Source organism: Nerophis lumbriciformis, linkage group LG17 (genome assembly GCF_033978685.3).
Source record: "Nerophis lumbriciformis linkage group LG17, RoL_Nlum_v2.1, whole genome shotgun sequence".
NCBI lineage: Eukaryota > Metazoa > Chordata > Actinopteri > Syngnathiformes > Syngnathidae > Nerophis > Nerophis lumbriciformis.
This window is the reverse complement of record NC_084564.2, coordinates 11,222,685-11,248,921: the sequence shown is the minus strand read 5'-3', so window position 1 is coordinate 11,248,921 and position 26,237 is coordinate 11,222,685. Positions and strand designations below refer to the sequence as shown.

Sequence of the window (26,237 nt, the reverse complement as noted above, 5' to 3'; positions counted from 1 at the left end):
ACGGCAAGCAATGGCGGCAGTTTGTTCCCGCAGACGAGCGAGCTAAATCCCCTGGATGTCTTGGCTCACACCGTCCCAAGATGATCAAGAGAAGAATATCGACCCTAGCTTCCCTGGCATACTGAAATGAGGGTATGTCTGCAGCAGTGACGTGCGGTCACTGGAGGCATGGAAAGAAAAAAAATGTAAAAAGAAAAAAATTTTATTAAATTGTTTAATGTATCCAGTGATTATACTATAAAGTTCTTTTCCGTTTAACTTCACCAGTTTTAGATTATTTTTATTCAAAATCGCTGAATTTTCACATTTGCCGTTCAAATACTGAGAAGAGACGGTGCGGTGATCAGCAGCCAGTTGAGGCACGTCACTCAATTGTGCCTCACCATGGATTGCGGACTCGGCTAACTGCTGGCCTGCTGTGCAGTGAGACCGTATTGCTATATTAATTATATTATACATTTCCATAGTTTAGTTAGCTGAGGTATATAATGTACAGTGTATTTTGTCAACAACTGTATGCGTGTAACGTATTTCTTGTGCTGAGCAATCATAAAACTGCTGCGAAGACGCACTGTGTGAGGCTCGTGTAATCCCGCTCGTGTATTGCACCTCCGCCGCAGACTGCACCCCCCGACGGGAGCGCCACACCAACCAAAGCCCACACCCAAACCCTCCACGTGCAAAACCGAATCCACCCAAAAAAAGTCACTTAACAAGAAGCCAAAAAGTGCAAAAACAACATTGCTCGCGCCGGAGGAGCCGTGAACGACTGCAGGGACACAACATTAGGTACACCTGCAGACTGCAGCACGGATTTCATATTTCATTCATTCACAACTCCTCCAACACAAACACCACTGTTCCCGCACTTATAAGTAAAGGTAAGACCATAATAAAGTTTTTTTTATTAAATGTGCTTTTTTGTGTGCTACAGTTTGTATGTGTAAAGTTAAAGTTAAGTTAAAGTACCAATGATTGTCACACACACACTAGGTGTGGTGAAATTTGTCTTCTGCATTTAACCCATCCCCTTGCTCACCCCCTGGGATGTGAGGGTCAGCAGCGGCGCCGCGCCCGGGAATAATTGTTGGTGATTTAACCCCCAATTCCAACCCTTGATGCTGAGTGCCAAGCAGGGAAGAATGCTGGTATGAGCTTTTAAACATAACCCTTTAACTGCTGCCAATCAAATGGTGAATAAGACACTCTTTAGGGTTCATATGTTTGTAAATCTGACTGTGATGAAGTCAGTGCCTCACCAGTCATGAACCTCACCGCACGTCACTGGTCTGCAGAATATATTAATTGATGAAAATTGGGCTGTCTGCACTCTCAAAGTGCATGTTGTTGCCAAATGTATTTCATATGCTGTAAACCTAGTTCATAGTTGTTAGTTTCCTTTAATGCCAAACAAACACATACCAATCGTTGGTTAGAAGGCGATCGCCGAATTCGTCCTCGCTTTCTCCCGTGTCGCTGGCTGTCGTGTCGTTTTCGTCGGTTTCGCTTGCATACGGTTCAAACCGATATGGCTCAATAGCTTCAGTTTCTTCTTCAATTTCGTTTTCGCTACCTGCCTCCACACTACAACCATCCGTTTCAATACATTCGTAATTTGTTGAATCGCTTAAGCCGCTGAAATCCGAGTCTGAATCCGAGCTAATGTCGCTATAGCTTGCTGTTCTTTCCGCCATGTTTGTTTGTGTTGGCTTCACTGTGTGACGTCACAGGAAAATGGACGGGTGTATATAACGATGGTTAAAATCAGGCACTTTGAAGCTTTTTTTAGGGATATTGCGTGATGGGTAAAATTTTGAAAAAAACTTCGAAAAATATAATAAGCCACTGGGAACTGATTTTTAATGGTTTTAACAATTCTGAAATTGTGATAATGTTCCCCTTTAACTGGTGGACTCCTACGTCCTGACCTGTGTTCCTACCTTTTGACCTTTCAGAGAAGTTTGACAATGATCTGCGCGCCTTGCAGCCTGCCGAGGGAAGACACTTTTTGAACCCACGACTCAGCATCTCCACCCGCTTCCTGTCCCGCTTCCAGGACCGTCTCAGGTACGCTCCAGCCTGAGACCACCTGGTACATCACATGATCACCATAATGTTTTCAATGTTAATTTTGCAGTTAGCAGTTTTTAATTTACATCTACTCATAGTGTTTTGTCCAAAATGTATTTTAGTTTTAGTCATACTTATAATAACCAGACAAAAAAAAGTAAAGTATAAAACAGGGGTTCCTAATCTTTTTGACCTTGGGGCCCAATGTTTTCACTACAGAGGGGCCCGAGGCCCACTCAAATATTAACATTGAATTAGTAATCTTACTCTTAATTTAAGTGATATGCAATAATTATATCTAACCTACTTACAGTACACAAGCTTTTCAAATGATATGAAAGCATGTGTTAATTACAAAGAGTGTTTATGACACTGACAAAAATAAAATATTAACCAAATATAGGTGGGTTGCAATCACGTGACATAGAGGCACATCCGGGTTTCAGGCTATGGTTTAGAGCAGGGGTGCTCATTACGTCGATCGCGATCTACCGGTCGATCTCGAAGGGTGTGTCAGTCGATGACCAGCCAGGCATTAAAAAAATAGTCCTAAAAATGAGCAATAATAAATCTTCACTATGACGTCACTTTCGTCACTTGATTGACATTCACGGCACCCGAGGGTCTTCTGAGATGACGCTGGCTGCTGCCAGCTCATTAAAATTACCGACTGGAAGGCGAGAAACACTTTATTTCAACAGACTCTGGCGCCGTACCTGTCATTAAAACTCCAAAGACCGACTGCACAGTTGCACAATAAAAGCTCTGCTTCATCCTGCCTGCGCTAACAAAATAAGAGTCTCAGAAAGCTGGCGTGCACAAGCTAGCAAGCTACGGAGTTTGCCGACAATGTATTTCTTGTAAAGTGTATACAAAGGAGTACGGAAGCTGGACAAATAAGATGCCAAAAACCAACCACTTTTATGTGGTATTGGACAGAAAGGAGGACTTTTTTTCTCCTCCATTCGAAAATGCGGACGTTATCAGCACTACTGTCTGATTCCAATCAATGCAAGTCATCACAATCAGGTAATACACCAACTTATATTCCTGTCTTCATGAAAGAAAGGAATCTATATGTGTTAAACATGCTTGTATTATCTTCCCCAACTTTTTTTATTGGCATTTTCAAACAGACAGAAAAAAGTACAAGTCAAAACAGTACAATTTTAAAGGCAGTAAATGATTCACACCCTTTCCCTTAAAACCCAAACCACCCACCCACCCTCCCACTAACGAGGGACAACATGCTTGTATTATCTTTAACCACCTGTAACTTGTTAACAATATTAACTATATGTGTTAAACATGCTTGTATTATCTTTAACCACCTTTAAGTTGTTAACAATATTAACTATATGTGTTAAACATGTTTGTTTTATCTTTAACCACCTTTAAGTTGTTAACAATATTAACTATTTGTGTTAAACATGCTTGTATTATTTTTAACCACCTTTAACTTGTTAACAATATTAACTATATGTGTTAAACATGCTTGCATTATCTTTAAACACCTTTAACTTGTTAACAATATTAACTATATGTATTAAACATACTTGTATTATCATTAAACACCTTTAATGTATTAACAATATTAACTATATGTGTTAAACATGCTTGCATTATCATTAAACACCTTTAACTTGTTAACAAAAACATATAATTCATAAATAAGTAAATATAAATTATATATATGAATGAGGTAGATCCCCACGACTTGATCAATTGAAAAGTAGCTCGCCTGCAGAAAAAGTGTGAGCACCCCTGGTTTAGAGCCCTATTAGGCTGCTGTTTAGTTACCTGAATCAGTGCAGATTTACTGGTATGCGTATTTTGAAAGGCAAATATAAAACGATCATGAAACAAATATTTAAAATGGGATGGAGTGGATTTGTTACACTCTTAAGAAAAATATATTTTTTTAAAGATACAAACCATTTATCATCACCAAGTGGTTACTGCCACCTCACTTCATTTGACACTCAAGGGATAAGAAAAGATTCAAGGTACATCATGCCTTGACATCTGATGGGTCCATAAATTAAGCATTAATCAGTAAAAGACAAAGTTGGACTTATTCGTGCATCGCTAAGTAACGTATTTGATTAACATAACGAGTACCGTGCCGCTGTGATAGTGACGCTAATGAAAGAAAGGATACGTTTGTTTGCAGTTGATTTCCTGCTACAAATATTAGTCTCATCTACAATTCATGTCTGAAGTTGTTTTTATGGTGTGAAGTTCATATTTAGTCTCATTATTTAGCTATAGATGTCCCTGTTGTTCAGCATGAATCTTTGCTAGTGATATCAAGATATAATTGAGCCTTTGAGAGATTTAAATAATCTAGTTTATTAATATTTTAAAATATATTTTCTTGATGCTAACAAATATTACCTAAAATGTGGTCTTCCGTGTCGAATAAAGCACTTGGCTTTCCTGCACAACAACTAAACTTTTAGTTTCTGTTATGAAAATGGACAATGAAAGTACGGTGGATTGGACCAACAATCACAATATTTATTATTAGGACTTAACATTACGTTAGTTTATTTGCACAAGCAGGTCTTACTAGTTACAATTAGGCATAGCAACCACAAAAGAACACAAACTAATGCGATCAATTGTCCTTTCTCACTATTTAGTTCTGCTCTTAAATACTACTTATATAGTAAAAAATAAACTTGATTGCATCAGAGAAAGTTTCTCAAACAAATCAAATGTTCAAACTAACATTTTACAAAGTGATCTCTGCAGACACAAGCAGTCAGATTGTATTCCACCAGATGATGAAAGTTATTATTTTTAAGAGCCATTTCCTTTGACGCACTTTAGTTTTTTTCCCCCTGACTTTATTACCTTTATGAACCACTTATTTCGGGACTCTATTAAAGCTATTTCCAATATCTCTATTTGAATGATTGGAACATCCAAGAACAGAACAGCAACACAGAATTATTTATTCTCATTTGTTTTAATGCTACACTCAAGCTGCTCGACCATCGTGGGAATTAACCTGCCAAGACGAATAACAAATGTGACGTCATATGAAACCATCCTATACTGAATAAATAAGGTATTCATAAATAACTGACCAAAAATAAATTACATACAATAATAATGAATGTTTCCTAACTAAACTGTCACTAAAATTAAAGTGCAAATAAAAATGTAGCTTTAGTCATAATTTGTGCGCTTAAGAAACTCCTCTAGGACTTAAGCTCCAGAATTCTTGTTTGAGATTGTCATCACTGCCACAAGTGGTGGTAAATTGTATTACAACTGAGTATTTGCGGCCCTCTAGAAAAACACTGGTATAAAAGATGAGGCATCCTTAAAGTTGCCTTGATACCATATTTTATTTAAGCCACCTGCAAAGCAGGAATCATACATACCGTACTTTTATTTGCAGTGTGGAATGTTAGAAAAGGCTTGATCAAGTGAAATTAAGAAAGAACAATGGTATGGTATTAAAACACTAACATATTTATTATTAACCCATATAATTGAAGTAGTAATTGTTTGTTTTTTTGTTTGTTTTTTGCGACACCTAGTAACCACAATAATTAATGAAGTTAAGCTCATGACGCAGTAAGTTGAATGATGTGGACACATTTCTTACTGGATACTTTCTAATACACTTCTGCCTTAGATACATTTAATGTGTAAGTTATATGCAACGATAATGATTTGATATTGGTTTATATTGACAAATGTGCTGTTTTACACTGCAATATTGCTCAATACTTATGTATGTCTAACTTGTGTGCTTAGCTGTTGTGTAGCTGTTAGTAGCCTAAAGCGTAGCATGTTTACCTTTTGTAAATTACTTGACTAATATAGAATAAATTGTGTATTTATTGAGGATATTTCGATGTTAACTGGCTGTCCAGGTTTGCACAAGTAAACACGCTGCAGGAATGCTTGTATCGGAGTGTTGATATCAGAGCCGATACTTGTTTTTTGTTTTGTTTTTTTGCTCATATCGGATGGGCACACACCTCAAAATTAACACTTGATGTCATGGACTGTTCTTTTAAAGGCTGGGGCCAAGCCAAGCTGCACCCACCGTCACCATTCCGAGCAGGATCTCGGAGGAGGTTGGCGACCCAAGGGTACGAATACGTGCACAGCTCGGCAACACATAAAGTCAAAGCTAGACTGTTTATCTGTGTTTGTTTCAGGTGAACGGCAAGTCGGTCGGCGCCACGGCGACATCCGAACTGACATTGAAAAAAGAACACAGTGGTGAGTGGTTCATGAAGAAAGACATATACGGTAGTTCAAGTTATTAAGGAAAGGGTTAAATCTTTCCTTAATAAACTGAATAATTACAGTGCATCCGGAAATAATTCACAGCGCTTAACTTTGTCCACATTTTGTTATGTTACAGCCTTATTCCGAAATGGAATAAATACATTTTTGTCCTCAAAATTCTACAGACAATACCCCACAATGGCAATGTGAAGAGGTTGTTTTTTATTTACAAATGTATTTAAAAAAAATAAATAAAAAAATACAAGTATTCACAGTTTTTGTTCAATACTTTGTTGATGCACTTTTGACAGCAATTACAGCCTCAAGTGTTTTTGAATACGATGCCACAAGCTTGGCACACCGATCTTTGGGCAGTTTCACCCATTCCTCTTTTCAGCACCTCTCAAGCTCCATTAGGTTGGCTGGGAAGTGTTGGTTTTCATCCAGGTTGTCTCTGCACATTGCTGCACTCATCTTAGTCTAGTCAGGGAGGTGAGCAAGAACCTGTCAGAGCTACATAATTCCTCTGTGGAGAGAGGAGAACCTTCCATAAGGACAACCATTTCTGCAGCAAACCACCAATTAGGCCTGTATGGTAGAGTGACCAGACGGAAGCCATTTCTTAGTAAAAAGTTTGCCAAAAAACACCTGAGAGACTCTCAAACCATGAGAAACTAAATGTTCTGGTCTAATGAGACAAAGATGAAACTCTTAAGCATGAATGCCAGGCATCATGTTTGGAGGAAACCAGGCACCGCTCATCACCAGGCCAATACCATCCCTCCAGTGAAGCATGGTGGTGGCAGCATCATGCTGTGGGGCTGGTTTTCAGCGCAGACACTGGGAGACTAGCCAGGATAGAGGGAAAGAGGAATGCAGCAGTATACAGAAACATCCTGGATGAAAACCAAAGCTTCCATTCCAACCTAATGGAGCTTGAGAGGTGCTGAAAAGAGGAATGGGTGAAACTAGGGATGTCCCGATCCGATATTTGGATCGGATCGGCCGCCGATATTTGCCAAAAAATGCGTATCGGCAAGGCATGGGAAAATGCCGATCCAGATCCAGTTTATAAAAAAAACTCCGGTCCGTGTTTTCCAACGCACCGATTTAAATAATACATTCCACTTTTCTGCTGCTCCCTAATTTCCGTTCCGCATTTTCCAGCACACCTTCAACACATCCACAGGTCTGTGGATTCTCACGCAGTTGCTTTTAGCTGCTGGCATTACACGACAGGCTCTTCTCACTCTTTTCTGTGTCTCCCTCTCACAGACAGCAAGCGCACCTTCTTACACACGTCACATACTGTCACGTCATACGTCACATACTGTCACGTCATACGTCACATACGTATACGTCATACGTATGTGACGTATGACGTCAGAGAGGTAGCAGCATGGCTAACGTTAGCTGTGATGCCAGCGCAGCCGTGTGACCAACGTTCTCTCTAAGGTGCGCGCCTGTGCAATTGCGCACTGCTCAAGCGTCCTCAGCGCATAGCAATTATATGCCACGCACAAAATCAAATAAAAAAAATAAGTGCATAACAATTTTCGACACACGGACACGACAGAGAAAACAGTTTTCGTCATCATTGTTCAAATATTGTAACGTCTGTCGAGACGCTTATCTCCATTCGGTACCACATGCCCACACCATCAAAATGCCGAGGCAAAAATTTCCAGATCAACACCGTATGAAAAAATTAGTGATTTTTTTAGTTGTGATTTCCTTCTCTGCATGAAAGTTTAAAAGTAGCATATATTAATGCAGTATGAAGAAGAATGTTTTAATGTAGACATGCAAGCCTTGAAAGAAAATGTTGAAAATCAAGACTACATTTCCTGCAAATGGATGCATTTCTACCCTATATTTTAACTTTAGATTTATTCTCATATCAAACTCTTTTGGCTGTCTTTTTGACACTTACATCCGGCGCCCCCCTCCACACCCCGGATTATAAATAATGTAAATAATTCAATGTGATTATCTTGTGTGATGACTGTATTATGATGACAGTATATATCTGATAGTATATATCTGTATCATGAATCAATTTAAGTGGACCCCGACTTAAACAAGTTGAAAAACTTATTGGGGTGTTACCATTTAGTGGTCAATTGTACGGAATATGTACTTCACTGTGCAACCTACTAATAAAAGTCTCAATCAATCAATCAAAACACATAGAATCATCATACTGCTGTGATTATATGCATCAAGTGTTCATTCAAGGCTAAGGCAAAATATCGAGATATATATCGTGTATCGCAATATGGCCTTAAAATATCTCAATATTAAAAAAAAGCCATATCGCCCAGCCCTAGTTCAATGATGCCATTTCTGTTTGTCTTGTATAATTTTGTCTATTTTGTGTTTATCCTTGAATAAACAGGTCAGTTTCTTGTTACCAACCATTGTGTATTATTCAAACTCCCCTAATTCAGCTGGCTAGTTGTTATCAAGAGTACTAAAACCCTTTTCAACATGATTCTGACAACTAAGTAGGCTAAATAACTTTAAACTTTAATACATGCTCGGATAGGCCAGTATCGGTCAGTATCGGTATCGGATCGGAAGTGCAAAAACCTGGATTGGGACATCCCTAGGTGAAACTGTCCAAAGCTTGTGGCATTGTATTCAAAACAATTTAAGACTGTAATTGCTGCCAAAGGTGCATCAACAAAGTATCAGGCAAAAGGTCTGAATATTTATGTACATTTGATTTTGTTATTTCAAATAAACTAGCTAAATTGGAACAAAAAATAATGTGGGGTATTGTCTGTAGAATTTTGAAAACGAAAATGAATCTATTCCATCCATCCATCCATCTATTTTCTACCGCTTGTCCCTTTTGGGGTCGCGGGGTGGTCGCTGGAGCCTATCTCAGCTGCATTCAGGCGGAAGGCGGTGTACACTCTGGACAAGTCGCCACTTCATCGCAGGGCCAACACAGATAGACAGACAACATTCACACACTAGGGCCAATTTTTATAAATGGTTGGTTTATATAGGCTAGTAAGGTAAAGTTTTGTACCTGACAAGTTTCAGCTATCTTGCTTCTGCAGCCTTCATCAGAGGTGTCACGTGATGTCATCTGTGACTGTTCCATCCCACCTGAAGTGGTGGGGTGTGCGCCGGGGGTAGGGCGGGGCGCCCCCTGTCGTCTGGATGTCTACCAAACGGCCGGGGGCGGCCCTGCAGGACTGTGTCCCAGGTGTGGGATAGTTGGTAGGCTCCTTCGTCCCTGTTGACAGTCTTTGGGGCCCGCTTCCTGATTTCAATCGCCTCTTTGATCCAATTTAGTGTTGCCAATCAGCCTATCCACAGGTGCATGTCTTTGGAGGTGGGAGGGAACCCACGCAGTCACATGCAAACTCCACACAGAAAGATCCCGAGAGGAGGATCGAACCCAGGACCTATTCCATCTTGGAATAAGGCTGAAAAAATGTGGAAGAAGTGAACCCCTGTGAATACTATCCGCATGCATTGTAGATGAGTGAGAGTAAAGTAGAGCTGGTGATGACATCCGTGCACCAGAGTGTTTCCTGGTGGAATACCACACACACACACACACACTTTTCTGACACACAGCTGGATATGTGTGTGTGACACACAGCATTGACATCTGAAAGATTCATCATCCGACGGAGACCCTCTTTCAAGATGACCCGTCCGTTTTGCCATCAGCCACCATGCAGACGTCACACTGTGGTGGCCTTCCAATCCAGTCAGTGTGTGTGTTAGTGTTGGTGTCAGTCGTGAGGTCCCACCAGTGTTTGGGTCATTGTCACATTGTGTGTTGGGTCGGCTTTCACAGGATTCACCTTTGACCTCGAGGGGTCACTACAACCATCACTCACCTGCTGCCTAACTTCCCTTGTAGACGTCCCCTCCACGGCACCGGCCCCTGTCCAGCAGGGGGCTCCACCCCTCGGGTATCTGGGAACCACGGCCAGCCAGGACCCGCCCACCTGCCCAGCTCAAGAGGTGGACATGGAGCAGCTCCTGAGTTGTTTCCTTCAGACCCTCAGACATGAGCCACATGTGGAGCACAGCCGCAGGTACGAGCTCAAACCGCTTTGTTTGAGGTTTTCATTTTTTAAACAAGCTTTGTCTCTCCAGTGAGACCGTGCCCTCGTCCCAGACGCCTCAGCAGACGGCCTCTGAGGTGCCGATGTCACCACTTGGACCTGGGAGGGACAACTTGGACGACGGTCATGTCCTCGTTTCTCGTTTGTGCGACATCACAACCACCAAAGAGTCCTCAGATGAGGACACACAGGAGGACGTTCCTGGAGAAGGTGGGAGCAGAACTGACATACATTGTTTTTCATCACATCAGGGTTTTAAATACCGTACAGTGTCGGGTTAGTTACTGAAAACCAGTAACTAGTTACAGTTACTAGTTACTTTATTTCAAAAGTAACTCAGTTACTAACTCTTTTTCTTTCTTTCTTTAGTTTATTTCGAACATGAACACACTTACATCATAATACATCACACAATTTCATATAATTTCATTTTACATCATGCCCGAAAAGGAGTAGGAAGAAGCAAAGCTTATTTAATCCTACCCCTTTCCCACTTCAAAGCGTTTACAAATATATAGAATCATTTACTGACCTTTTTATACAATAAAATAACATCTATGAATTAGTATACAACAGTTTTGTAATATGTAATTAATTAATTCAGTCAATATTAACATACTGAGATGAAGAATATCTTATTTTCAATAAGGTATTTCTCATAATTCTTCTTCTTTGTACTTTGTAAGCACTATTATTTTGAACAACCTCTTAAACTGGATCATATCAGTACAATGTTTAACTTCTTTACTTAATCCATTGTATAATTTAATTCCACATACTGATATGCTAAAAGTTCTAAGTGTTGTACGTGCATATAAATGTTTTAAATTATTTTTTCCTCTAAGGTTATATTTCTCCTCTTTAGTTGAGAAGAATTGTTGTACATTCTTTGGTAGCAGGTTATAGTTTGCTTTGTACATCATTTTAGCTGTTTGCAATTTTACCAAATCACCGAACTTTAATATTTTTGACTCAATAAATAAAGGGTTTGTATGTTCTCTATATCCAACATTATGTATTATTCTAACTGATCTTTTTTGTAACACGGTTAGCGAATGTAGCGCACATTTGTAGTTATTTCCCCATATTTCTGCACAATAACTCAGATATGGTAACACTAGCGAGCAGTAGAGAATATGAAATTATTTTTGGCCCAGGACATATTTTGCTTTATTCATTATTTAAATGTTTTTTGCCACCTTATGTTGTATGTTTTGTATATGAGATTTCCAGTTAATTTGATCATCTATTAATACTCCCTAAAATCTAGTTTATTTTACCCTTTCTATGTCTACTCCGTCTATTTGTATTTGTGTATGATGCTCTTTTCTACTATTACCAAATAGCCAAATTAACTCAGTTACTTACACCAAAAAGTAATGCGTTACTGTGAAAAGTAACTACAGTAGTTACTTTTTTCTTTTTCTTTTTAAAGCTCCCATTAATGCCCTTTAAGCCTTCATTTCAGTACTGTTATTGCACTGGAGAATAATACAATGTGTTGATCAACTTGACATGCATGTGCATCACTGAACTAAGCAACGTGGTCTACATACAACACACAAAGACAAAGATATGTTTCAAAAGGCCAATTTATTTCAGGCCAGAACAAATTGACAAAACTATTTTGAATAGCTGCAACATAACATACATAAGTAACAAACAGCATAATAACAACATAGCTGTAAACCTGGCTTCACTTAAGGAAGGCACACATGACATACACAAAGCCTAACCAGGCAGATTTGAATTGTTTTGGGCAGTAGACGGGATCTTTGATCCAAGACACAACTTACATTTAACTAAAGTGTTCTTTTCTTTTTGTTCGACAAAAAAAAGAAGTGAGAATATCTCCATGTTAAGAAACTCAAGTCGACTGTGACTCCGTTGTTAGTAAACACAGACATGCCCCCCCTCCCCACACCCACACCCACACCCAGACACACACAGAGCGCGCCTCCGGCTTTTGACACAAGAACATTCAGAAGGACGACACTGCAGCGCTCCAATAAAACACACTCAGATCTTCAGTTTCTAGCCGATACTACATAAAAAATAACGTAAAATAACGCAGTAACGCATCATGTAGTAACGGTAACTGTCTCGATGTGGAGGAGCAGCGGCTTTACTTTGAGCTTCCCCCGGATGACAGAGCTTCTCACCCTATCTCTAAGGGAGAGCCCCGCCACCCGGCGGAGGAAACTCATTTCGGCCGCTTGTACCCGTGATCTTGTCCTTTCGGTCATGACCCAAAGCTCATGACCATAGGTGAGTATGGGAACGTAGATCGACCGGTAAATTGAGAGCTTTGCCTTCCGGGTCAGCTCCTTCTTCACCACAACGGATCGATACAGCGTCCGCATTACTGAAGACGCCGCACCGATCCGCCTGTCGACCTCCCGATCCACCAAGACCCAGGACACGTTGGGAAGACTATCTCTCCCGGCTGGCCTGGGAACACCTCGGGATCCCCCGGGAGGAGCTGGACGAAGTGGCTGGGGAGAGGGAAGTCTGGGCTTCCCTGCTTAGGCTGCTGCCCCCGTGACCCGACCTCGGATAAGCGGAAAAAGATGGATGGATGGAGTTACTGAATATAAAAAATAACACATTAGATTACTAGTTACCGCCGAAACTAACAGCGTTAGTCCCAACACTGTTTAAATAGCATTAAAAGTCATTAAATGGATTTTGTGAAAATGAAGGCCTTAAATGGCATTAAAAAGCATTAAATACAATGTGTAGAGGCATTAAACCCATTTTTGTACAATTGGAGGCCGGGGCCGATTTATTGAACGATAAATGAAAATTAACTTGATAACTTTGCCGACATTGATAAATTGCTATGTCCGTGTGTTTCTTTTTTTTGGCAGTACCTGAGCACGATTATTTGACAGTAGAATCAAATGAACTGAGTGAAGCCTCTTACAGGGCGATATATGGCCTGAAAATAAAAATCTCAGATTTTTTCACAAAAAAATTAGATGTACGATTTTTCCCGATTCCCCCCACCCCCTACTTTTCAAAGAAACAAAAAATACAAATGTCAGAGATAATTCAAAACAAGTTTCACTTGTATTTGATCAAAAATTAGTCGTTTGAAATGACACTGCATCTTACCCTTAGCAACATTCTAGTTTGTATGTTCGTTTTGGACCAGATATAAATTGTACTTTTAATGGAATAATTTTCAAAGAACTAAATTGAGAGCCTGCCCTGGGAGGCAATTCTTCTGACTTAAATAAAATACTTCTGTAAACAAAAGGAAAACATTGCAAATAAATAATTTCCAGTAAATCAATAGATACCAATAATCAATAAATAATAATAGATAATCAAATCACTAAAGTGCAAACTTATGTTTTGAATAAAAATACTTCTTTAAATGAAAATGTAGGATTGTATGAAAATAAATAATCAAGTCAAACATTACGATGACTGTAGTTTTAGTAAGTGGTTAAAACAGGCTTTTTGTTGTTGGTGATGTGCAGAGTGTCCGCTTGAGTGATCGTTCTATGCATTGTTCTCCTTTCTCATCACACATGGTCCCATACATCCATTTTTTACCGTTTGTCCCCTTTCGGGGTCGCTGGATCACACAGTGTATATTGTGTAAATGATTCCATCACAGGAAGCTGCTTTTGAGCTGGAGTTTGTTGTTGTTGCGGTCGTTTTGTTGTGTTTCCCCCACTTGACTGGATGCTTTGTTTACAGATGCTGGAATAAGTTTGTTGTGCTACTTCCTTTTTTTTATACAGACTTTGCAGCGTGCAGTCACTTGTTCCGCAAATCTAAACCACTGACAACACTATTCTTTAGAGATGTCCGATAATATCGGACTGCCGATATTATCGGCCGATAAATGCTTTAAAATGTGATATCGGAAAGTATCGGTATCGGTTTCAAAAAGTAAAACGTATGACTTTTTAAAACGCCGCTGTGTACACGGACGTAGGGAGAAGTACAGAGCGCCAATAAACCTTAAAGGCACTGCCTTTGCGTGCCGGCCCAATCACATAATATCTACGGCTTTTCACACACACAAGTGAATGCAAAGCATACTTGGTCAACAGCCATACAGGTCACACTGAGGGTGGCCGTATAAACAACTTTAACACTGTTACAAATATGCGCCACACTGTGAACCCATGACAAACACATTTCGGGAGAACATCTGCACCGTAACACAACATAAACACAACAGAACAAATACCCAGAACCCCTTGCAGCACTAATTCTCCCCCCCCCCCCACCCCCAAACCCCCCCCACCTCAACCTCCTCATGCTCTCTCAGGGAGAGCATGTCCCAAATTCCAAGCTGCTGTTTTGAGGCATGTTCAAAAAATAATGCACTTTGTGACTTCAATAATAAATATGGCATTTTTTTCCATAACTTGAGTTGATTTATTTTGGAAAACCTTGTTACATTGTTTAATGCATCCAGCGGGGCATCATAACAAAATTAGCCATAATAATGAATTCCACGACTGTATATATCGGTATCGGTTGATATCGGAATCGGTAATTAAGAGTTGGACAATATCGGAGTATCGGCAAAAAAGCCATTATCGGACATCTCTACTATTCTTTCCTTTGCAACAAACATCTCGCTCTCACTTGTGTGAACATTAGCCATGTTTTTCTAGGTGTGTGAATCTCCGCTAAGAAGGTGAGGTAAATTTAATTTTACATTTTTAGTACTGTTTTTAGAACTCTATCGGACATTGTGACTTTTAGTATTAGTGTTCCTGGAAAAAAAGGGACCTAAACACACATTTTTACAGCTAAATGTGTATATATCTTTTATACACACATACACATTGGCCCCCCCCAGACACGTTGATTTCTCTCAATGTGGCCCCCGAGTCAAAATATTTGCCAAGCTCTGCTTTACCGTCATCGCCACCTTTTTCTCCGCAGGTGCGGCGAATGGTGTGGAGCCTCTCAGCGTTTTGCAGTGTCGGCAGGCCGCAGACGAGCTAATGGAGAAGATGAAGCGAGTCGTCGACATGTTAAGTCACGTAAGTGGTCAGCAGAGCGCTCGGTCTGCCACAGCTTCTTTTTATTGGCCTTCGATATATTGGAGAAATGAAATGAGTGATTCATATTATGCTTTTTTGCTTGGTCAGCTATAAGACAAAACTAAGCAGGTTAGATTTTAGATTTAGATTTAGATTTAGATTTATTGGTCCCCTTGGGGAAATTCATTTAGTTCAAGTCGCATAGCATATTTTGACCCCTTTTAGCATATTTATTTAGTTTTTCTGCATGCGGACACCCCTGGTTTAGATGCTACAGCAGGGGTGTCAAAAGGACGGCCCGCGGGCCATGTGCGGCTCGCCGGCGTGTTCAGTTTGGCCCCACAAGACGTCACAAGTTTAATAAGGAATCTGAGGGTATAAGTCAGGGGTCGGCAACCCAAAATGTTGAAAGAGCCATATTGGACCAGAAATACAAAAACAAATCTGTCTGGAGCCGCAAAAAAATAAAAGCCATATTACATACAGATAGTGTGTCATGAGATATAAATTGAATTAAGAGGACTTAAAGGAAACTAAATGAGCTCAAATATAGCTACAAATGAGGCATAATTATGCAATATGTACATATAGCTAGCCTAAATAGCATGTTAGCATCGATTAGCTCGCAGTCATGCACTGACCAAATATGTCTGATTAGCACTCCACACAAGTCAATAACATCAACAAAACTCACCTTTGTGGATTCATGCACAACGTTAAAAGTTTGGTGGACAACATGAGACAGAAAAATAAGTGGCATAAAACACGTCCTAGAAAGTCGGAGAAAGTTGTACATGTAAACAAACTAAGGTGAGTTCAAGGACTGCCAAAATTAGTAGGACAGACAAAACGGCGCTCGCCAAATACTCGAATCAGTGAAGCATGTTTAATACAAACAGTGTGCTTTATAACAATTAGGGAGGTTTGTGTCATGTTTGTCCTCCTACAGAAACCATGTTAACACAAAAAATATATTTTTTTCCCCCTCATCTTTTTCCATTTTTCATACATTTTTGAAAAAGCTCCAGAGAGCCACTAGGGCGGCGCTAAAGATAGGGCCGCGGGTTGCCGACCCCTGGTATAAGTGCTACAACTTTGCTGCCGTCTTACAGACATTGTGAGTTAATCAAGTAATGACCATGAATTGCACGATGAAGTGTTCACAGCACAGCATTTTTATTTACGACTCTATCCAAACAACCTTTCCCACTCATGGCGCAAATAAACTGAGTCAACACACATGGTCACACATAACACAACCTGCCCACTGAAATTTGTGGATATTATAAAAAAAAAAAAGTCAAATCACAACACATCATTCAAAATTACACCCATTTTAAATCCCCTGCAATGCATGATGGGAAAAATGCAAAACACTCTTTCCGCACTTATACAAGTTTGGCGCATGTTAGCTGCTTGATGTTTCTGATTGGTGACAAAACTTTAGGGAGGTTGTCTCGTAAGAAAGGAAACAAAGTAGGAGTGGAACTTTCACATACTCTTAATATCCAATCATATTATTTATTAGATATATATCCATTATGTTCATATAATTATATATATATAGATATATATATATATATTTTATACAGTACAGGCCAAAAGTTTGGACACACCTTCTCATTCATTGCGTTTTCTTTATTTTCATGACTATTTACATAACTGGCTTTCTTGAACTGGTTTATTTGAAGGCTTCCGTTCCCTTCAAATTCACCGTGAAAACTGAAATAAAATAAAGCAAGTTATAAACGTAAAAATAACAACATGCATAGCATGTGGATCAAACATTTTACCGAAGTAAATACAAACAGAAATGACAAACAAATACCTCGTTGGCCTGCATGCTTCTTTTAAGAGGAAATTGTGATCTTCAGGCTCTTATCCCCCAGACGCTTAGAGTCCTCGTGACACTTTTTAGTCTTTGTGACAGTCTCTCTCTCTCTCTGCCTTCACATTGCATCAAAAATGTTTACTCATACCCGGAAGTAGCTACCTTACATCAGACGCCAGACCAAACGAGACACTTCAAAATAAAAGTATGTCCACAAACTTAACAAAAAGGCATGAAATTACATTTTTAACCATAGTAACTTAAATATAGCCTTCTTATGAACTTTTATGCATTTTGATTTGAATTCCCTTTTTATGAATTTATTATTCTGTTTTTAGAGAAATAAAACAAATTATAATAATTATTAGTAGCAACAGTTACAATTTACATTGTAGATTGTCACTGAAGGCATCAAAACTAGGAATGAACACATGTGGAGTTATGTACTTAACAAAAAAAAGTGAAATAACTGAAAACATGTTTTATATCAGGGGTGCTCATTACGTCGATCGCGAGCTACCGGTCGATCTCGGAGGGTGTGTCAGTAGATCACCAGCCAGGCATTAAAAAAATAGTTCTAAAAATGAGCGATCAAAAATCTTCACTATGACGTCACTTTCGTCACTTGATTGACATTCACGGCACCCGAGGGTCTTCTGAGATGACGCTGGCTGCTGCCAGCTCATTAAAATTACCGACAGGAAGGCGAGAAACACTTTATTTCAACAGACTCTGGCGCCGTACCTGTCGTCAAAACTCCAAAGACCGACTGCACAGTTGCGCTACCAAAATAAGAGTCTCAGAAAGCTGGCGTGCACAAGCTAGCAAGCTACGGAGTTTGCCGACAATGTATTTCTTGTAAAGTGTATACAAAGGAGTACGGAAGCTGGACAAATAAGATGCCAAAAACCAACCACTTTCATGTGGTATTGGACAGAAAGGAGGACTTTTTTTCTCCTCCATTCGAAAATGCGGTCGTTATCAGCACCACTGTCTGATTCCAATCAATGCAAGTCATCAGAATCAGGTAATACACCAACTTATATTCTTGTCTTCATGAAAGAAAGGAATCTATATGTGTTAAAAATGCTTGTATTATCTTTAAACACCTTTAACTTATTAACAATATTAACTATATGTGTTAAACATGCTTGTATTATCTTTAAACACCTTTAAGTTGTTAATATTAACTATATGTATTAAACATTCTTGTATTATCATTAAACACCTTTAATTTATTAACAATATTAACTATGTGTTAAACATGCTTGTATTATTATTAAACACCTTTAACTTGTTAACAATATTAACTATATGTGTTAAACATGCTTGCATTATCTTTAAACACCTTTAACTTGTTAACAATATTAACTATATATATTAAACATACTTGTATTATCATTAAACACCTTTAATTTATTAACAATATTAACTATATGTGTTAAACATGCTTGCATTATCATTAAACACCTTTAACTTGTTAACAAAAACATATATTTCATAAATAAGTAAATATAAATTATATATATGAATGAGGTAGATCCCCACGACTTGATCAATTGAAAAGTAGCTCACCTGCAGAAAAAGTGTGAGCACCCCTGTTTTATATTCTATCCATCCATCCATTCATTTTCTACCGCCTGTCCCTTTTTTGGGGTGGCGGGGGGTGCTGGAGCCTATCTCAGCTGCATACGGGCGGAAGGCGGTGTACACCCTGGACAAGTCGCCACCTCATCACAGGGCCAACACAGATAGACAGACAACATTCACAAGATTCTTCAAAATAGCCACCCTTTGCTGTGATTAGTGCTTTGCACACTCTTGGCATTCTCTCGATGAGCTTCAAGCACACCTGTGAAGTGAAAACCATTTCAAAGTGACTACCTCTTGAAGCTCATCAAGAGAATTTTGAAGAAACTAGAATATAAAACATGTTTTCAGTTATTTCACCGTTTTTTTGTTAAGTACATAACTCCACATGTGTTCATTCATAGTTTTGATGCCTTCAGTGACAATCTACAATGTAAATAGTCATGGAAATAAAGAAAACGCTTTGAATGAGAAGGTGTGTCCAAATTTTTGGCCTGTACTGTATGTGTGTATGTGTATAAATATGTGTATTTATGTATATTTATACATATACAGTCGTGGTCAAAAGTTGACATACACTTGTAAAGAACATCATGTCATGGCTGTCTTGAGATTCCAATCATTTCTACAACTCTTATTATTTTGTGATAGAGTGATTGGAGCACATATATGGCGTCACATTAGTGCCAAAAATCCGAGCGCATAAAAACTGTTATCGCGCGCTGATTCTCCACTTCACGCGCGCGCGCGACACCCTTTTGCGCGCGCGTGGTGCCTTTTTGCGCGCGCGTGGCGCCTTTCTGCGCGCTCTCTGTGTACTCCTGGCATCTCTCCTCGCGCTGTCATGTTTCTTTTTGGCACTTTGGGGGCGGGTATGCTTAGACGGCCCCTCCTTTCTGATTGGCTGTGAGTATTTTTCAAATGACCAATAATTCTCCAGCGTAGCAACGTTGTAGCCATCTTACCTCGGACATCTAGCCTCAATCATTACATTGATGTCAATGGTACATGTACTAATTAAATTACCATAACTTGCTCGATTTTCGACCAATTTACAAACGGTTTGCCTTGTTACAAATCTTATTACATGTAGATATGACATAGGATGCTGTACCTGTTGAAATTACCTCTTTCGCTTTAAAAAAAAAAGACTTAATTGTGCAACATAGTTGTGTAGGGTCAGTGTTAGTCAGTTCTCTGATTATTTTAAACTGTTTCAGAATACATTATTAAAAGCTATTTTTAACATTTTAAAAACAAAATTCAAAGATTATTTCATTAATTTTATGCCTGAGTCAAAAGAAATTCCATAAATTAGAAAACAAATGTTCAAGAAGAAGTGAAAATATAAAATAATGTTATGGTTGGATGTTATTGCTGGTGGACCAGTTCTGGCTGAAAGATGTGATTATGGTGTTTGTTGTCTTATTATTTATTTGGGTCACATTTTGTATTACCCTGTATTGTGTTTATGTGGAATGAAATAACCTTCATCAGCGCGCGACATTTTTTTATCCACTTCTTCCTCCGTAAATCTTGATACATATTGACGATGACCCGCCCTGCTATACTTCTGATTGGCTCTGAGCATTTTTCGCCTGACCAATCAGAAAGAAGGGGCCGTCTAAGCATTTATTTATTTATTAGCCTTTATTTAACCAGGTAAAATCCCATTGAGATCAAAGATCTCTTTTCCAAGGGAGACCTGGCCAAGAGGGCAGCAGCAAGGTTACATTAAAAACAGTAAACAAATACATAAAACATCACATTTACAACATTAAAACTTGCTCACATGACACATGTGCATACAGACAAGGTAGACTGCAATCCTTTCACAGAAGCTTTAAACTCATTCAACGTAACTAGGGTTTGAAGTTTAATGTTCGATTGTAGGTTATTCCAAGCCTTCGGTGCTGAAAACCTAAATGCTTTCTTGCCCAGTTCAGTTCTTACTTTGGGGACGACAAATTGCAGAACATTCATTGAACGAAGATTGTGACTTACTTGTTTCTTTGTTAAAAGACAAGACAGATAAGATGGAGTGATACCCAGAATGGTTTTGTAGATAAAAACATACCAATGATTGAGGCGTCGAGCACATAAAGATGTCCAGTTAACCATTGAGTATAACACACAATGGTGAGTAAGGGGAGCGCAGTTGGTGATGAATCTCAGTGCCCCGTGGTACACACTATCCAGCTTGTGGAGACAAGCAGCAGTAGCATTCATGTACAACACATCTCCATAGTCAATAACAGGTAAAAAGGTTGTTTCCACCAATTTCTGTTTCACAGTAAAAGAAAAGCAAGACTTGTTTCTATAATAAAATCCCAGTAAAAGTTTCAGTTTTTTTACAACATACTGAATGTGCTCCTTAAAACTCAAGTGGTCATCAATTAAAAATCCTAAATATTTAAAAGCAGATACTAACATAATTTGTTGGCCATTTCTTGTTAAAATGTTCTCACACAGTGATGATCTTACAGTTTTTGATGTGGTAAAGAGCATACACTTTGTTTTCTCTGCATTTAAAACCAGTTGAAGATAGCAAAGTTGTTCTTGTACTCTGTCAAATGCATGTTGTAGATATTTAAAAGCCTCAGCAAGAGTGGGTGCTGTGCAGTATATGACAGTATCATCAGCATAGAAATGTAAAGTTGAGTTCGGAATATTCTGTCCAAGATTATTTATGTAAATAGTGAATAATAATACCCGTAAATAGTGAATAATAATACCCGCCCCCAAAGTGCCAAAAAGAAACATGACAGCGCGAGGAGAGATGCCAGGAGTACACAGAGAGCGCGCAAAAAGGCACCACGCGCGCACAAAAGGGTGTCCCGCGCGATAACAGTTTTTATGCGCTCGGATTTTTGGCACTAATGTGACGCCATACACATACTTGTTGGTCACAAAAACATTAATGAAATTTGGTTCTTTTATGAATTTATTATGGGTCTACTGAAAATGTGAGCAAATGTGCTGGGTCAAAAGTATACATACAGCAATGTTAATATTTGCTTACATATCCCTTGGCAAGTTTACCTGCAATAAGGCACTTTTGGTAGCCATCCACAAGCTTCTGCTTGAATTTTTGACCACTCCTGTGTATATAGAGATATATAGTTATTTACATAAGGTTATATATATTAGTTACTTTACATGCAATCAGCTTACGGCCCCCGGCCAAATTCAATTTGACCAATGCGGCCCCCCAACTCTCCCCAAAAAGCTTGGACACCCCTGTGCAAGAGGATCCGTCATGGCGAGTTGCTGAGTACTCATGTAGGAGCCAGTGCATGTTTGTAAACCTCACTCCCTGACACCTGGGAAGCTCAGGCCTTCAGCTCGATGACTAGCTCGCGCACTCACATTCGGAGGCCCCGGGCAGGACAGCGGGGGATGTCACACGAACACCGCGGAGTTACTTTGTCCGAAGAAGGCGCGGGAGATGGTTTCAATGTCCTCACGAGGAGCGTGTCACTCATTCCCTCAGCTTGCAGCGGCGACGTGCGGCGGCGAGCAGATGGAGGCCATCTTGTGGGACGCGTTTGATGTGGTTGATTTGGAGCTGACGGCGGCGAGGCAAGCGAGGCAGCGGCGCCCTCTGTGGCAGTCTGGAAGATAACGGAACCAAATTTGTTTTAAATGTCTTATGTTTTGTTAAAATAAAGATTTCTAAAAAGGAGGCTTGAAGTTCTTCTGGGCCATGGTTATTTCCCAACAGCACAGCCTCCCTAACCATCGTCACACCGCTTGTTTACACCTAATGTCCTTTTGACACTAACGAGCCCCACGGGGCGGCGCTTCTTCCACTGGAGGACGCTTAGAGCAACTGGGGGCCGTTGCCATGGTTACACAGCTTTTTATAGCAACCTGTTGGTTCATTGCGGTGACCATGTGGACGTGTGTGGCCTCTCTGTCAACATCTCCTGTGTAGAGAACGGAAGGAGGCCCTGCTGAGCTGCTCCAGTAGACTCACTGGGTCTGTGGTTCAAATCTTTTGGGTTCTGGTCATTCCTTTCCAAGGTCTCTGGCCACCCTGCTGTGCTTTGTGCTGACATTTGATCTGTCAATCACCTGAAGTGTGGACACATGGTGTCTGCCCCTGCTGGTTATTATTTTGAAGGCCTTGAAGTCAGAATTACCTTCAAGTCTGGAGTTGCTTTCCCTTCCTTAATCTAGTCCTCGCTAAAGAGAAGGAAGGCGGGCCAATGTTAGGGATGAGTACCTAACGTTGGGGACGGCGTGGCGAAGTTGGGAGAGTGGCCGTGCCAGCAATCTGAGGGTTCCTGGTTCAATCCCCACCTTCTATCATCCCAGTCACGTCCGTTGTGTCCTTGAGCAAGACACTTCACCCTTGCTCCTGATGGGTCCTGGTTAGCGCCGTGCATGGCAGCTCCCGCCATCAGTGTGTGAATGAATGGGTGAATGTGGAAATAGTGTCAAAGCGCTTTGAGTTCCTTAAAAAGGTAGAAAAGCGCTAAGTTCTAGGGATGTTTGATAATATTAATATTGGACTGTCGATATTATCAGCCAATAAATGCTTTAAAATGTAATATCGGAAATTATCGGTATCTGTTTCAAAAAGTAAAACTTATGACTTTTTAAAACGCCACTGTAGAGAGTGGTACACGGACGTAGGGAGAAGTACAGAGCGCCAATAAACCTTAAAGGCACTGCCTTTGCGTGCCGGTCCAGTCACATAATATCCACGGCTTTTCACACACACAAGTGAATGCTCTCATACTTGGTCAATAGCCATACAGGTCACACTGAGGGTGGCCGTATAAACAACTTTAACACTGTTACAAATATGCGCCACACTGTGAACCCACACCAAACAAGAATGACAAACACATTTCGGGAGAACATTTGCACCGTAACACAACATAAACACAACAGAACAAATACCCAGAATCCCTTGCAGCACTAACTCTTCCGGGACGCAACAAAATATACACCCCCCCCCGCTACCTCAACCTCTTCATGCTCTCTCAGGGAGAGCATGTCCCAAATTCCAAGCTGCTGTTTTGAGGCATGTTAAAAAAAAATAATGCACTTTGTGACTTCAATAATAAATATGGCAGTGCCATGTTGGCATTTTTTTCCATAACGTGAGTTGATTTATTTTGGAAAACCTTGTTACATTGTTTAATGCATCCAGCGGGGCATCACAACAAAATTAGGCATAATAATGTTATGATCCGCTGCCCGGATCATAGTTTGTTTATGTTTTCTAGTCTCTTGTGTTTTCAGCACCTCTTGATTTTGTTTGTTTTCAGTTGCCATGTCAACCGATTACATTCACCTGCCTCTGGTTAGTGTTCGGGACGCGCACCTGTTGCCCGGGCACTAATCAGAGGGCTATTTAGTCTTTGCCCTGGCCTCAGTTGGTCGGGCTTTCTAGTTTGTTCCCATACAACTGTAACGGCGAGGTCGCATCGTGATGCGGGTGTGGTTCTCCCAAGGATGCAGACGGCTTCGGACACAGCTTGCAGGTAGGAATATGATTTATTTAAAATATAAATCATACGGTGAATAACAAAAGACATGCACGTAGCACAAAAGGCAAAAACAAAAGAGCTAGCGTGGGAGCTAGCAAGCCAAAATAGCCTAGCGTGAGAACTAGCAGCTAAAGCACAGGAAATAATCGTCATCAGTTGTGTAAGCACAAACTAGGAAGCCAGACCGAGTGAGGCCAGGGCAAAGACTAAATAGCCCTCTGATTTTTTTTATTTTTATCATCTTTAAAATAATTTAAAAAAAAAGACGTGTGTTCTTCATCTTTCATAATGATTGTGAACAATAGGCAAACTTCCAAAAAATGAAGTTCCCTTTTAAGGCTCCAATTACTTCATTTTAAATATTCCACTTAGAAAATGTTGTGGGGGGGGGAAGATTGCGTCTTGTTGCCATAAAAAAAAACAAATACTTTGTCAACTGATAGATTTGAAATTGATATATCGACACTTTAGCGTTGAAAGTAAAAAATATATATATGACTTGTTTTTAACACTTTCACGACTGAGACCCTCTTGGGTCCCTGGGACCTTTAACGTTCACCAAAATTGTATTGGTTTTGAAAATGAAAAATAGCAAAATGGCCCCCGCATGCTTAACTTTTTTCAGTTTTGGAAACCTTTGCCATAAAGTGTTTGTTTTTTTTTAAATATTTTTATTTCATTCATCCAAGAACAAAAAACAATCAACATAACATTAAAATGAATCATTAAAAAATGTGTCATATAACAGTTATTGTTCACCTGAGACAATTTAGGCACATTTTCCGTATTCATAACATACATATTTCATAACAAACACCATTAAACATGGAAACAAAAATAATACTCCAAATCATGATTTTTATTTTATTTTAAATAAATAAATAAATGGGATATACTTGTATAGCGCTTTTCTACCTTCAAGGTACTCAAAGCGCTTTGACACTATTTCCACATTCACCCATTCACACACACATTCACACACTGATGGCGGGAGCTGCCATGCAAGGCGCTAACCAGCAGCCATCAGGAGCAAGGGTGAAGTGTCTTGCCCAAGGACACAACGGACATGACTAGGATGGTAGAAGGTGGGGATTGAACCCCAGTAACCAGCAACACTCCGATTGCTGGCACGGCCACTCTACCAACTTCGCCACGCCGTCCTAATGCATTAGAAGATAGTTTTATTTCACTGTCAAGATTTACACCTTTGACTGAAATGCTTCTTTCCATTCTCTCGGTTCTATATCTCCATTTATTAAACAGCTCACTTCCTTTCACATTATAATTACTTTCTCTCTTTGCAAATCTGTTTTGACTGTTTTGTAGAATCAAATGTGCTTTGTACTTGATCTTTAGGGTATTATACTTTTTATTTTATTTTATTTTTATTTTTTTAATGTGGTCATCAGTTCATGTAAACCAGGGGTGCTCATTACGTCGATCGGGAGCTACCGGTCGATCGCGGAGGGTGTGTCAGTCGATCACCAGCCAGGCATTAAAAAAATAGTCCTAAAAATGAGCGATCATAAATCTTCACTATGACGTCACTTTCGTCACTTGATTGACATTCACGGCACCCGAGGGTCTTCTGAGATGACGCTGGCTGCTGCCAGCTCAATAAAATTACCGACTGGAAGGCGAGAAACACTTTATTTCAACAGACTCTGGCGCCGTACCTGTCGTCAAAACTCCAAAGACCGACTGCACAGTTGCACAGTTGCGCTAACAAAACGAGTTTCAGAAAGCTGGCGTGCACAAGCTAGCAAGCTACGGAGTTTGCCGACAATGTATTTCTTGTAAAGTGTATACAAAGGAGTACGGAAGCTGGACAAATAAGATGCCAAAAACCAACCACTTTCATGTGGTATTG

At 39.8% G+C, this 26,237-nt stretch overlaps 2 protein-coding genes across 7 annotated transcripts in view; one reads left to right on the top strand and one right to left on the bottom strand.

The window, feature by feature from the left end:
* The window catches only part of wdr62 (WD repeat domain 62), a 49,536-nt gene extending 26,988 nt beyond the window's left edge, over nucleotides 1-22,548 (top strand). For 4 of the 6 annotated variants that reach the window (XM_072914988.1, XM_061972459.1, XM_061972458.1 and 1 more), the window contains exons 26-33: nucleotides 1,956-2,067; nucleotides 6,113-6,185; nucleotides 6,255-6,318; nucleotides 9,950-10,060; nucleotides 10,217-10,394; nucleotides 10,456-10,634; nucleotides 15,342-15,442; nucleotides 22,357-22,548. In XM_072914988.1, coding sequence (XP_072771089.1) covers nucleotides 1,956-2,067; nucleotides 6,113-6,185; nucleotides 6,255-6,318; nucleotides 9,950-10,060; nucleotides 10,217-10,394; nucleotides 10,456-10,634; nucleotides 15,342-15,442; nucleotides 22,357-22,488 — 950 coding nt within the window. In that variant the 3' untranslated portion in view covers nucleotides 22,489-22,548. Of the gene's footprint in view, nucleotides 1-1,955; nucleotides 2,068-6,112; nucleotides 6,186-6,254; nucleotides 6,319-6,463; nucleotides 6,554-9,949; nucleotides 10,061-10,216; nucleotides 10,395-10,455; nucleotides 10,635-15,341; nucleotides 15,443-22,356 lie in introns of those variants that run through there. The other 2 variants (XM_072914989.1, XM_072914990.1) reach the window with 2 other exon arrangements.
* pgm2l1 (phosphoglucomutase 2-like 1) overlaps nucleotides 19,725-26,237 on the bottom strand; it is a 34,162-nt gene continuing 27,649 nt past the window's right edge. The window contains exon 15 of the mRNA XM_061972462.2: nucleotides 19,725-22,477. The gene's annotated coding sequence lies outside the window, so the exon portion shown is untranslated. The remainder of the gene's footprint in view (nucleotides 22,478-26,237) is intronic.